This window comes from Montipora capricornis, chromosome 14 (assembly GCF_036669925.1).
Source record: "Montipora capricornis isolate CH-2021 chromosome 14, ASM3666992v2, whole genome shotgun sequence".
NCBI classification, from domain to species: Eukaryota; Metazoa; Cnidaria; class Anthozoa; order Scleractinia; family Acroporidae; genus Montipora; species Montipora capricornis.
The window spans coordinates 777212-789882 of NC_090896.1; the positions used below are offsets into that span (position 1 = coordinate 777212).

The window sequence follows — 12671 nt, forward strand, 5'->3', positions numbered from 1 at the left end:
AGGTGATTGATCATTTGAAACGTGATGGCATTGGTCAGCCGTGGTGTTCGTGGCTGGGAAGACTGATTGCTGCGTCTCGATCAGTTAAGGGTCCGAAGCTCTTTCATTGTTTGACTGTTCTGTTGGTTTCATCAAAAATATATTTTTATGGTACCAAAAGTGACTGGTAATGGTTAAAATGAAATTGTCAAGAGAGTACATCCCCTTTCTACTGTGAGACGTTGGTAGTGGTTTGTACACTAGTGGGATGTGCATTTAGCACTCTGCTCCTGGTCTATCGTTGGGTTTGTCTTCGTCTTTCACTTTACAAGTAACTGTCGTAAAGTGGTTATAGGTCTGTAAGCAAAGCGGATGTTGACGGGGGGAAAATTACCTTCGCAGTGATAAGTGTTTCGTCTGATGAATTCCATGTTGACGATGTTCTTCCTGAAACCGTTTTCCAGAAATTAGGTCTCATCAAAGAGGCTGTCAAAAGAATTCCAAACTAGTTGTGCTCGCGTCGTAACGGTACGTCTGGTCTTTACTTTAATAGTCTGTCAGTACGAAACGGCGTCCATTTAAATATAGTATGAAGTTTTATTATCTTCGTCAAGTGTAAAAAATCTCCAAAACGCCAATGACGCCACTTAAAACAATACTGAATTACGTCGTGTCGTGGCTGCAAAATGAGGGGCACATTCGACGGCTGTCAATCCAGATTTATTGTAACCTTAGAATAGCCGGATATATTTGTAATTACTTATTGAATCACTTCACAGATCACTCCAAATGCGTTCCAAATCCCTGCCTTCATGATGGTACTTGTCGTCACGTGGATCTTGCACGTGGATATGTGTGTTACTGCTCTGTCGCATACCTGGGACCAAACTGTGAACGTAAGTTGTCCGCCACTTTGCAAATTTTTCCATTTTTGTTTGTATTTTTCTCTTTCCCTTGCTTTTTTTCTTTGTGCTATTGCTCATTATACTTTATATTCGTCTTCGCTTTCAACTGATAGCTTTCGTATTCCTCCGCGTTTTCTGGCCTCGAGCTAACGTTGTCTTTCCTGGATCGAAGCACAGTATTCGGATTTATTGTAAATAATTCGAAAATATGCTTATGCAACTCAATTTCCAGTCAGTCATAAACGCCAGTAATAGCAAGGAACCGCGTAATCGGATCAAGTCAAACTCAGGAATGTCCAGAAGAAAATTAGTAAGAAACATTTGCACTCAGACTTATACCTGAGCAAAAGCTCACAAAAAATAGTCAGACCTTAGCTACTCATCTTGTTAAAACACAGACTGCGTCAGGAAATTGTGTCTTGGTATAATCTTCAGGGACCAACTTGTGTTACCCACATAACCCGTGTCAAAATGGAGGAACGTGCAAAAGCGATGGCACAAATCAGGCTTGTCATTGTGTACCAGGCTACTTGGGATCACAATGTGAACGTAAGTAATCAATTTTCTGCATTTCACATGAAAGACAACGACCTCTCGGTTCGGAGAGTTTTTTTTAATGATTAATTAACTAAAACTCTTCTTCTTCAGAGTTCAATTATTGTCACTCGTCACCTTGCAAAAATGACGGAACATGTACTCCAAAGACAAACGGGTTTGAGTGTGAATGCAAACAAGGATTTTTCGGAAAGGAGTGCGAAAGTGAGTTTACTTTTGTCTCGATTCTTCCTTTCCTTTGACACTTTGAAAACAAACTGAAAGAAACCCTTGAATGTTAAATTTGAATTGCCCGCAGCACTGAGCAGCCATTGTTTTCCCAATCCTTGCAAGAATGAAGGTCTGTGTACTGAAGTAAAGAACAAGGATGGATACATGTGCATATGCAAAGAGGGCTTTGTGGGAGACAATTGTGAAAGTAAGAATAACTGCTCACAGGACTCTTCCTTCACAACATGAAATACATCATGCAAAAGATTAAGAGACAGTAATGTAATGCGAGATTGTTTTTTGGTAGGAAATGACCCGTGCGCACCAAATCCGTGTCAAAACTCTGGAACATGCTTGGAGGCTCACACGAAAAGAGGATATCACTGCCTTTGTACCCAGGGATGGCGGGGTTATGTCTGTGATCGTAAGTATAACTCTTCAAGCCTCACAAACAAGGAAACTCATATTAAATTGCATGGAAGATTGAAGGTTTATTTAGGATTGTTTAATATTGCATGAAACGCTCCTATTTTGAGAAAACTAAAAAAATTATAGAAAATAGCAAGTAATAACAAAAAAGATATAAGCATGTGACCTTGGGCATACACAGGCGTATAGCACTAGAACTTCTCCCTCTTTGTAGCATCACATTCAGTATTTATATTTCTGTTGTTTGCTTATAAGGTGATGATAGATCTTCCACGTTCCTTTTTTGAACAAGTTTGATAAGTATCACTAAGTATAACTGGAGTAATAGTACACTAATGTCTTTGTTTAAGTCTTAGTTAAAACCAGAGAAGAATAAGGGAGAAAAAGAATCAATCTAAATTTTTAAAGTAGATATGGCAATTCATTTACCCTTTTTAGAAATTCATGGCACTTTATTCCGGCATTCCTATTTGATTTTTTTTTAATTTTTGTATCTGCATGGGACATTCTCATTTGCCTGCAATGGGAATAAGTTTACTTAATATTTGAAATGTAATAACAATTCACCTCAGGACAGGACCTTTGTTCGCCTAAAAGCCCATGTTTACATGGAGGAACTTGTTTCAACGCTTTGGACACCTTCATCTGCCACTGTCCACCACGATACACAGGAAACAACTGTACTAGTACGTATACCTAAATTCACTCAACACCCCCGTTTTTGAAAAAGATCTCTACAGACAAAAGATGCGCACTTTAGGAAATTAAGACGCCATCGACGGCGGCTGTTGCTGCTCAAGAAACCCACTAACAACATTTCCTGGTCTAACAGGAATTAAGGGATACTTTCTTGTCTATGAAACAATCCATCACTGGTTTTCTTTGAGACTCCGTAAGATACCTTTAAAGCATTAAAAGTCAAAAACATGCAGTGAGAGAAAGGCACCTCAAGCTTAAGTCGGTCATTAAAATATGAAACGGTGTACTAGGGAAAAGGAGTCAGTGCAATATTTTACGCTCAAAGAAAGGTAAAAGAACTACAAATTTAGTAAACTCAAGGACGCTAGGCGTACCATAGGTATCTTCCCTAGTCTCTCTGATGCAAATGTCATTCAACCGAGGTTGGCACTTGTTATCATCGTTCATCATCATCATTACCATCATCATCATTATCATTGTAATTACCATGTTCGTCAATACCGTCACCACCATCCTCACCCTGGGGTGCAGGGATGGCGCAGTAGTGAGGGCACTCGCCTCCCACCAATGTGGCCCGGGTTCCATTCCCAGACTCGGCGCCATATGTGGGTTGAATTTGTTGGTTCTCTACTCTGCACCGAGAGGTTTTCTCCGGGTACTCCGTGTTCCCCTCTCCTCAAAAACCAACTTTGACTTGATTTGCTTTGATTTTTCATTTCAGTTTACAGTGTCCCTTATTAGTGCTCCAGCGCTAGAGCGACTAGACACTTAAATAAAGATCCTTTATTTACCACCATATCATAAGCATTATTGTCATAATCATCATATCCGCTTGTCATCATCATCCTTATCAGCATTATCTCTTTCAGCTGACAAATGTGATCGTTGTGACGAGCAAGCGAATTGCCTCACCGGAACTTGCGAATGCAAACATGGATTTGTAGGCAATGGTTTCACTTGTATACGTAAGTAGCCCAGTTGTTTTAAGACGCGCTCTAACAGAATTACCACAACGGCTTCGCAGCTGATAAGCAGCGTTGAGATTTTGCCTTCTTACTTGGTTGTAGCTGTGGGAAATCCTTGTCAACCCAATCCATGTGAAAATGGAGGAACTTGTAACCGAGGACATGGTGGAAAGTTGTTTGAATGTGTCTGCAAGGAGGGCTTCACTGGTAACAAATGCGAAGGTTTGAACTTTGGCCATTCCACTTGTTCTTTTTCTCTTTGTTTAATCTAAATAACAGCAAATCCCTGTGTCCGGTGATGATTATTTGAAGTTAATTTTTAGGTTGCGGCATGCAGCGATGGTCCTTTTTAACACTTGTTTCAGCTTGGTCCAATTTCAAACTACTAGGCTGTTGTCAATCGTGTCCTTGAGAAAAGCACGCAGTACGACACAACTAACAATATATTTCAAATAAGTTTCGTAGGAATAGCGCCAAATATTCGCTCTCTTACGTGTTATTCTTTTGGGTCGATTTCACCCGGTAAAACGTAGTTCTCTTTTGGAAAACACTCAAATGTAATTAAAACACTGTGCGAAATTCCACACCATGAAACCAGGCAGGGGTTAGGTCCCCAACTCTGGGCAAAGAAAGCGTGGGCCCTCAAGCAAGTGTTCTCTGAGGTGCTCTGAGACGAGGCCTTGGCAGAGGCAAGTGAAAGTAGGCCACTTTCTGCGAGGCAAACGCCAGACGAACAGTGATTCGACTTGAGTCTGATTGAAATGAACTTTTGCGCTATTGGCCATTAGTGCGCGTAACCTAGCAGCTACAATCTATAGGCGGCAATGATTCCCAGAATTAACTGTAGAATCTTAACAAACGAGAAGGCCACCAGCGTCTGCTATATATAACAAAGTTACAATGGTCCACATCTCCAAACACTTGAACTTCTAACAATTTGCCCGGTTGAGTCCCTATGTGCTGGTACGGCACCCATGACTCCGATGACCAAACACCCTTGCTTAGCCACGCTGGATTCAGTAAAATGGTAAACGAGGTTTCCCGTTTGCAACGATATTTCCTTTGAGGATTTATATTATAATTTACTTCGTCTCTGTTGAAGCCCCTTTGCATATTTTCTTATATTGTTGATCATATAAAGTTGTAATAAGTACTTTTCAAGTTCGTATCCGTGCTATACGATTTCAGTACCCAAGAATTACGATCACCTTGAGATTGAGGCTTAGAGAACTACCTCAAAAACACTGTCATTTATTATGTTAGAACAATAGTACGCACGTCATATGAAATATGTTATAAAATGATTGTTTTCCGTCCATGACAAAACACTGTCCGACATTTTTCTTCAAGCATCTCGCGTTGTTATACAATTATGTTGGACGTGTCATTATAACAGTAGGAAGCCAAAGCACAGTGAAGACGATCTCGACAGCTACAAAAGTGTTATCTAAAACCGTTAACTTTGCATTATTGTGATCATTTCGCGATTATTCCAAGTCGTTAGGCATAGAAAATTCGCACAAACCTTTCATGAATAACATTGGTATAAATGGTGTGGGAGTTTAGAGGATAAAAATTCAGGAAATTATAGTCCAGGGCCCGGTTGTTCGAAAGCCGATTAACTTAATCCAGAATTAGCGTAAACTTTTGTTTCATGTTTCAACTTTTTGATGAAAGTTTCTTTTGCTTATTTTTGTTTTATAAGATTGAGTTCTTCTATTGTACAATTTTGCCGAATATCAGCGTTGAACAGCATTTGGGAGTAGAGAAATAAACGACTTAGTTAATTTTTAATCTGGGATTAGCGTTAATCTGCTTTTATACAACCGGGCCCAGTGCTCATGTCCTCATCATAAGCTCAAATTTGATCATTTTTCACATTGTTAGGGTGCTTGAGCAAGGATGACTACGGCTTCAAGAACTTCATCTTAAAATAGAACTTCGCATAATTCTAATCATTTTGATTTTTGAACAAGTCGTTCGAAAAGGAAAGTGTGTACCAAATCTCCCGCCAGAAACAAAATTGGTATCAACGGTGGGGAGGCTTGGAGAGAAACTTCGAGTGCCCATGTCCTCCGCATACTAATACATCGTTCACAAAACTTTAAATTTGGTCTTTCACGTCATGAAATGCACGTGTGGGTAAGGGCAGATCACGTGTTTTTGCTCATTAAGCCATTTGTTTTCTGCCACTCTCTTTGTCATCTTCGTGAGTCATCTATTGCATATTTAACACTAGTAATTAATCAAGTTGTCAATGTTCCCCTAGAGATTCAAAACAACAGAGAGTTGACACTAGAGTAGTGCCAACACTGGTGTTACATTGTGCTTCGCAACCATCGTTGCTAACGGTCCCTAAGGAAACGACGACGACGACGGCTACGGCTACGGCTATGGCAATGGCTATGGCAACGGCAACGGCAACGGCAACGGCGACGGCAACGCCGAAAAACATTAATACATCTACATCTACATGTTCAGCACTCGGCAAAGTCCCTTTTTGACTTATGGCTGTTTCTGCTTAGATAGCCTCATACACCGTAAGCCTTTTAAGAGACATCACAGCCAAGCCAGCCACTTCTGCTGGAGCCTACAGGACAGCCGCAACACCGGGGACTCCATCCCCTAATCTTCTCGAATAGTCTGTGGGTTCTTTAACGTCCTACGGGGAACTTATGAACACGGGGCCTTCGGTTTATAGTCCTTATCCGAGAAGACTTGAAAATCTAACCACTTGCAGATGTCATTACAAAGGCAGCTCTTTCTCCTCAGTTATTTTAAGATCCTGAGACAGTGTTGATCTGGGGTCCGAACCCGCGACGTCCCGCATGACAGCCCGATGCTCAACCAACTGAGCCACCGGTGGGCGGTACTTGGTTGAGGTCACAATTGAGAGAAACAGAGTGTAATACTGGTGCTACTCTAGTGTCAACTCCTTGGTTTTTTGAATCCCTGGGGGAACACTGAACAATAAAGCTTGATTTAACACTAGTGTTAACTCCCCGAATGCGACCGCAACCTTTGCTAAAAACGGGAAAAATCGTGCTGCACGTGCGGCACATATTTTTGCTGTACTCTGCCTAAAACATGAAGAACGAATTTGAGGTTTCAACGTCAACGTGAACGTACAAATCAGAACCTCTCTTTCTCTCTGTTCACTCAAAAACCGCTCGATCGTACCAATTTATGGTAAAGATACTTCGCCCACAGAACACGACGGGAACGAGACGGCATTACTGCATAGGACTTACGATAGTGTAAAGTTATTTCCTGAAGCAACGTTTGTAGGGTCGGATCCAGGATTTTTCTTTGGTGGGAGTGAATCACTATGGAATGGCACCCTCCCCATAGCTCCGCCCCTGGTTTGTCATCGACTTCGCGTCGTAGACCTTCAAGTCTACCCCGCTGTCAGGGCCAGAAAAAAACAAAATACTATACCAAAATCTTAAACGCACGTTCAGGGCATAATGCAAAACCATTAGCATTTATTGATTTATTTATTTATTTATTTATTTATAATTGAACCCGTAGTCCTTGCTGCTGAATGTGTTGCCTGGCTGTGTAACACCACTTAACAATTTTGTTTGACGAGCGACATCAAATTTTCCGCAAGTTTGGAGTGCATTTTGTGATATTTTTCACTTAAGTACGTATGCTGAACAACTACGTAACACGATAAAAAAATTGCTTAAATTTCTGAGAGCCCTCCTGATACTTAACCTCCTTATCCAATTAATTAACTGCGAAAACCATTTATTAAGGAAAGTAAATTTGAGCACGCAACATAAGACAATGGTTGCTGTCACACTTGAGAGAAACACAGTGTAACACTAGTGTTGACACCACTCTAGTGTCAACTCTCTGGTGTTTTGAATTCCTAGGGGGACACTGAACAATAGAACTTTAATTAACTCTAATGTTAACTCCCTAATACGACCGCAATCAACGTTACAAGCAAATAACACGTGGAATCATTACAAACCATTCAAAACACATTCATAACCCTTTCGGCTTTGTATTATTGTTTATAATACGTCTCTAGGTTTATAAAGATAGGTTCCCAGGCTAACCTGTGATTGTTACAATTCCTCTATCTCCGAAGGCTTGTTGCTTTTTTTCTAGTTACCATACGAACCTCAGTTACCACTGAGTTCAGCTCAGTTAAGACTAGCAACGTAATAAAAATAATAACTACGTCATTTCTATTCTATTAGTTAACGATATAGCTTGAAAATAATTGGAAATATTTTGCTGTGCTTACCGCTTTTTGGAGAAAGAAACCGCAACAATGAAAGCCGTGATGAAAAGAAAATGGCTGACATTATGACTCGTTCCCAGTGTCTGCCCGGCAACTCAATGTCGCCACGGAAACCAAGCTCCACCAAGGGCCTGGTTGTTCGCAAGCCGATTAACTTAATAATCCACCATTAGCTAAAAGTTGGTTCCATATTTTCGACTTTTTGGTGACGTTTCTTTTGCTTATTTTTGCTTTTCAAGATTCTATACTTGTACAAATCCCATAATGTACCGCTTTTAGCTCCCCTCCCCCACTGTCCCAAAAAAATTGCATAGGCATCTTCCTATCCCAGGAGAAATTGCAAACGACGATTATGCAAAATTTTGGGGAGTAAAAGAGGTGTATTATGGGATTTGTGCACGTTGAGAATGTATAACGAATATCAACGTTGAACAACTGACATTTGGGAGTAGAGAAATAAACTCCTTGGTTAAGGGATAATAACAGAAGGAGTCAGCGTGATACAGCAAAAGGCAAAGAGGCAAATTACGTTTAAATTCCGAAAGTGATTGTGCGGCTATTGCCTCATGGAGAAGATCATTCCAGAGCATTGCACCACTATACGTAAAGCTGAGTTTTAAGAAATTTGCCCCTGCCCTTGGAAGTGCTAGATCAGTCTCAGGATTCCTGAGATTACAATTAGTGTTAGTTTCATTGAGCTCTATACAAATCATTCAACACATCAACAGACCTAATAATATATGAAGAACCCGTAATAACCCTTCCTGCTCGGTTTTAAATCTTTTGTAGTTTATCTTTTAATTGTTTAGCCCTTTCATATTTCAAACCTTGAGCTTGCAGGGGGTGTCGCAGTACCCGTCAATCAACAAACTTCATAACATTATGTCATGATTGACTCTAAGTTAACGGAAGTAATTTTGGCAAATCACCGAAAAACACAGTCGTACAACGTTTGATAAACATAAGAGATTCGAAGCAATCACTGGGGTTTATTTTCTATCTAGTGGATCTAAAATCAGTGATTGCAGCACCCCTTTCCCCCAAATAGCGTTGGTATGCTACAATGTTTCTTAAATTGCTGCTATATTTGATTGTAACATGGAGCGACTATGCATCTGTTAGTAGGCCACATGCGCATGCTCTCTGTCTAAAAACGCAGGAAGTAACAAACAGGGCCCTGTTTGTGTTTTCTTCTTCGTAGTTTCAAAGAGTGCGTGTGTTTCAAGTCCATGTGTAAACGGGGGAACATGCGTAGACGCTACAAACAATGATGGATCCGTACTGGAGGGTGTGGTATTCACGAACCATTCGCAGTACAAGTGCGTGTGCGCAAAGGGATATGCAGGGCAAAACTGTCAAAGTGAGTTACACATGTAACTTCAAATGGTATATTCAGCGTTGGTTTCGTTGCTGATCTATAATACAAAATCTCGCTCATCTAACTGAACTTAATATATACTAAAACAGTGGATAGCGTTGCTCGCGCGCTGATTGGCTACTCAAACTCCGGATATCCTTTGCTATTCACCTCCGAGCAATTCGCGCGGAATTTGCGCCCAAAAATGTTGTAATCTTTGCAGGAATAAATGAGTTAAAATCATCTGTTTGTTCTATATTGTCTCACCGTTTTAGTATATACTAAAATAACTATTCACCTCAGTGTCGGTGGCTAGTGATGGATATTTTCCTCGGTAAATATCCACCACTAGCCACCTCCACTTCGGTAAATAGTTGTTAATTATTTACATGCACACCGTTTATAACGTCTGAATAACACGGTGCGGCAGAAGGCTGTAATAGTTGTGAACTTCTAAAGCTTTTGTTTACGCAGTGAGGAGTGACTACCGTTTCACCGGTTTGCGGCAATGCCAATATTTTAAGGTTCATCAAATGACCATTTTATTAAACGACAGGCAGTGCTTTCACTTGCGACGCAAAGACAAGACCGCTTATTTCACCGTGAAAACAGGACTGCCGCAAGCTTCAGCACAAAGCGCAGGGATCAATTTTTTTCCTTTTCCTCGTGATTACGCTTATGCTTGCGTTCGCTTGCGTTGTGTGAAAACGGGACGTAACGCAAGGACAACGCAAGCTTTGATGTTCGTCCAATGTATAAGACCCGTTTCAGATTCCACTCGTAGCGCCGCGTTGTAAGAGAGAACATACGCCTTATTCCAAAATGACCGCCATTTAAATATTATGTTTTTATTCAAATTAGCCCTTGATGCCTCGTTCTTAAGCTTAAAATTCAAAAGAATATGTTATCTTGAATTTGTATCCGCATAAATCAGCGGCCATTTTGGAATAAGGCGTATGGAACTAGTGAATCTTTGTCTCCGCGTAGTGTGCTTGTGCTTGCGTTATGGTTCGTCCTCACTTGACACGAATCTCCTGTGCTTGTTTTATGCTTCGGCGATTGTGCTTGCGTCGCTAGACTAGTGAAAACCAGGCGTGAGAGATCTATTTATCGATTATGGGATACTCAGAAAAAATTCGAGTCCTGCAAACCTACGACCTTCCGATTACAAGCTCAAATGCTCTATCACTGAGCTTTAGGAGATTCGTGGGACCTTCGACGTAGGTTCGACTCCTGCAAAGGGGCACTCGGATTTTTTCCGAGTGGCCCCGAGTCCTTATTGATGAATAGATCTCTTCATTTCAACTTTCTTTGGTCTCACTAGTTATCTGTACCTGACACTAGTATGTTTTATATTTGCCAGAACTAGTCTTGGTAAATCCATGTTCCACCCACCCATGCGTGAACAATGGCACATGCTTTGATGACGCAAACAGTGCTGAGATGAACATCAAACTTCTCAATTCCCTGGATTTTCGGTGCTTCTGTCCAATTGGATTTAGTGGAATCATATGTCAAAGTAAGATTACGAAACTTATAATTTATTGACTGTAACTTTTATTCCGAAGAAACGTTTCCGAGAACCTAGCAGTAACCACATGGAAGTGTTCATTGATCCCGGACTTGACTAGCAAATGACCCAGGTTGCTCAAAACTTGAAGAGAACAAATCTAAATTAATTACCATGACAACCTACATCTTTTAATACTACTTAACCAATAATTAGCGCAAACCATGCTTCGTGCAACTCGGCGCAGGTTGACACCAACGACAGTTTTTCTTTCTCAGACATCATTATCATGGACATAATAGAATTATTAAAACATAAATAGGCAAACTCAATCAATTCTCTGTGTTTGCAGTTCCTTACTCAGCTTGCAAGTCGAGCCCATGTCTTCACGGTGGTTCCTGCCTGGATTCTTCAAATACAGCAGATGTGGCCTTCAGTGCAAATGGCTATAAATGCCTTTGTGTTGAGGGATTCAATGGTCCTAATTGTGAAGGTTAGTACGCCTATGACACGAAATTTCTTCGTTCTAACTAAATCACCTAAATGACTGACCAACTTACTGACTAGTTGGTGACAGAATATGTATTCGAAACATAAAGGGAAACTGGAGGCCGTCTTTGTCTATTCACTTTCAAAGCGTATGCTTGCTTATGAAAAGCGAAGTCAGTACGCGCTCATAAAGAGTCCTTCTTTATATTTTTTGAGCTGGCGTAAGCTTTTCTTTCACGATCGTTAAAAAAACAATACTTTTGTGTTCTTTCCTGATAACACGTCTATTGATGTTATTTACCCAATTACTTTAAAACTAATTGATTAAGTGGTGCGTTATATACATTGATGCAATATCAGACTTGCTTCGATACAGTTTTCATTTCATGGTACGCATCCAATGTGAGAATATAACATGACAAACAACTGCGCATTTCCTCCCCAATGTAGATAGTGTTTTTCTTTTCATTCCATGATTACTTAAGAAAGTAAATATGCTGTAGTTTGTACGCTCTGCCTAAATTCACATGTAACACGTGTAATGGAATTCACGGAAAACGGAATTTAAAATCTTATGCAATGGCATTTGAAGGTAAAATAGGTATTTGTAGACTTCATGCTTTGGTGCATTTTGCACCTAAACAAGTATCTGTTCTTCTCTTTAATGGCTAATATTCCTTGACAGGCTCCTCAACGTTCAGAGAGTTTGCGTCCACATTTCTATTTCTAGCGAAATAAATATGACAGACCGAGTGACCGACACTACGGTATTTTATCTTTTCTTTCCGCAAACGAAACATCATTTCTTTTTTGGAAATAGTTTCTTGTTGCAGCTGCTGTTAAGACTTGCAGGTTACTAAAAGTCAGGTGACTGCCTCAACAAAAAATTGACATCCAGAATACGAGTAACATGCAGTTTTATATCAAAAAGGGCACAAACTTTCAAACACGTTGCAAAGCATTATACTAATACTAAGCCAGAAACGTTGTGATTCTTATTTCATGTGATAGATGTCAGTGAATCATCCAGCAGACCACTTGGTGAGCATGCGCATGATACTGTTACGGAAAAAGATCTGCATACATCCTTACTTTCATGCATTTATCTTCTGTTATATATAGTTGCTATGATTTTCTGCCTATGTCTTACGAGAGATTTATTCCAGCATACCGTAAATCCTCTATTAAGCCTTAAGAAAGAAAGAACGAAACATACTAGAGTTACGGTTCCCTCCTTCGTGTTTTGGACTGGGGCAATGACTGTTTAATATGGAGATCTGAGATATATCATATACATTGTACAAGTTATTTGCAA

At 40.2% G+C, this 12671-nt stretch overlaps 2 protein-coding genes across 4 annotated transcripts in view; one reads left to right on the forward strand and one right to left on the reverse strand.

Annotated features, from left to right (window-relative positions):
• Nucleotides 1-8072, reverse strand: part of LOC138032190 (adhesive plaque matrix protein 2-like) — a 45398-nt gene extending 37326 nt beyond the window's left edge. The window contains exons 1-2 of one of the 3 annotated variants that reach the window (XM_068879802.1): nt 8004-8072; nt 7813-7909 (exon numbers count right to left, since the gene is read on the reverse strand). The gene's annotated coding sequence lies outside the window, so the exon portion shown is untranslated. The remainder of the gene's footprint in view (nt 1-7812; nt 7910-8003) is intronic. The other 2 variants (XM_068879799.1, XM_068879801.1) reach the window with 2 other exon arrangements.
• Nucleotides 1-12671, forward strand: part of LOC138032193 (fibropellin-1-like) — a 32453-nt gene that overhangs the window by 16091 nt on the left and 3691 nt on the right. The window contains exons 16-27 of the mRNA XM_068879806.1: nt 759-875; nt 1320-1433; nt 1533-1643; nt 1738-1857; nt 1957-2073; nt 2651-2764; nt 3647-3742; nt 3845-3964; nt 9202-9360; nt 10721-10876; nt 11220-11360; nt 12368-12397. Of these exons, the coding sequence (XP_068735907.1) occupies nt 759-875; nt 1320-1433; nt 1533-1643; nt 1738-1857; nt 1957-2073; nt 2651-2764; nt 3647-3742; nt 3845-3964; nt 9202-9360; nt 10721-10876; nt 11220-11360; nt 12368-12397 (1395 nt within the window). The remainder of the gene's footprint in view (nt 1-758; nt 876-1319; nt 1434-1532; nt 1644-1737; nt 1858-1956; nt 2074-2650; nt 2765-3646; nt 3743-3844; nt 3965-9201; nt 9361-10720; nt 10877-11219; nt 11361-12367; nt 12398-12671) is intronic.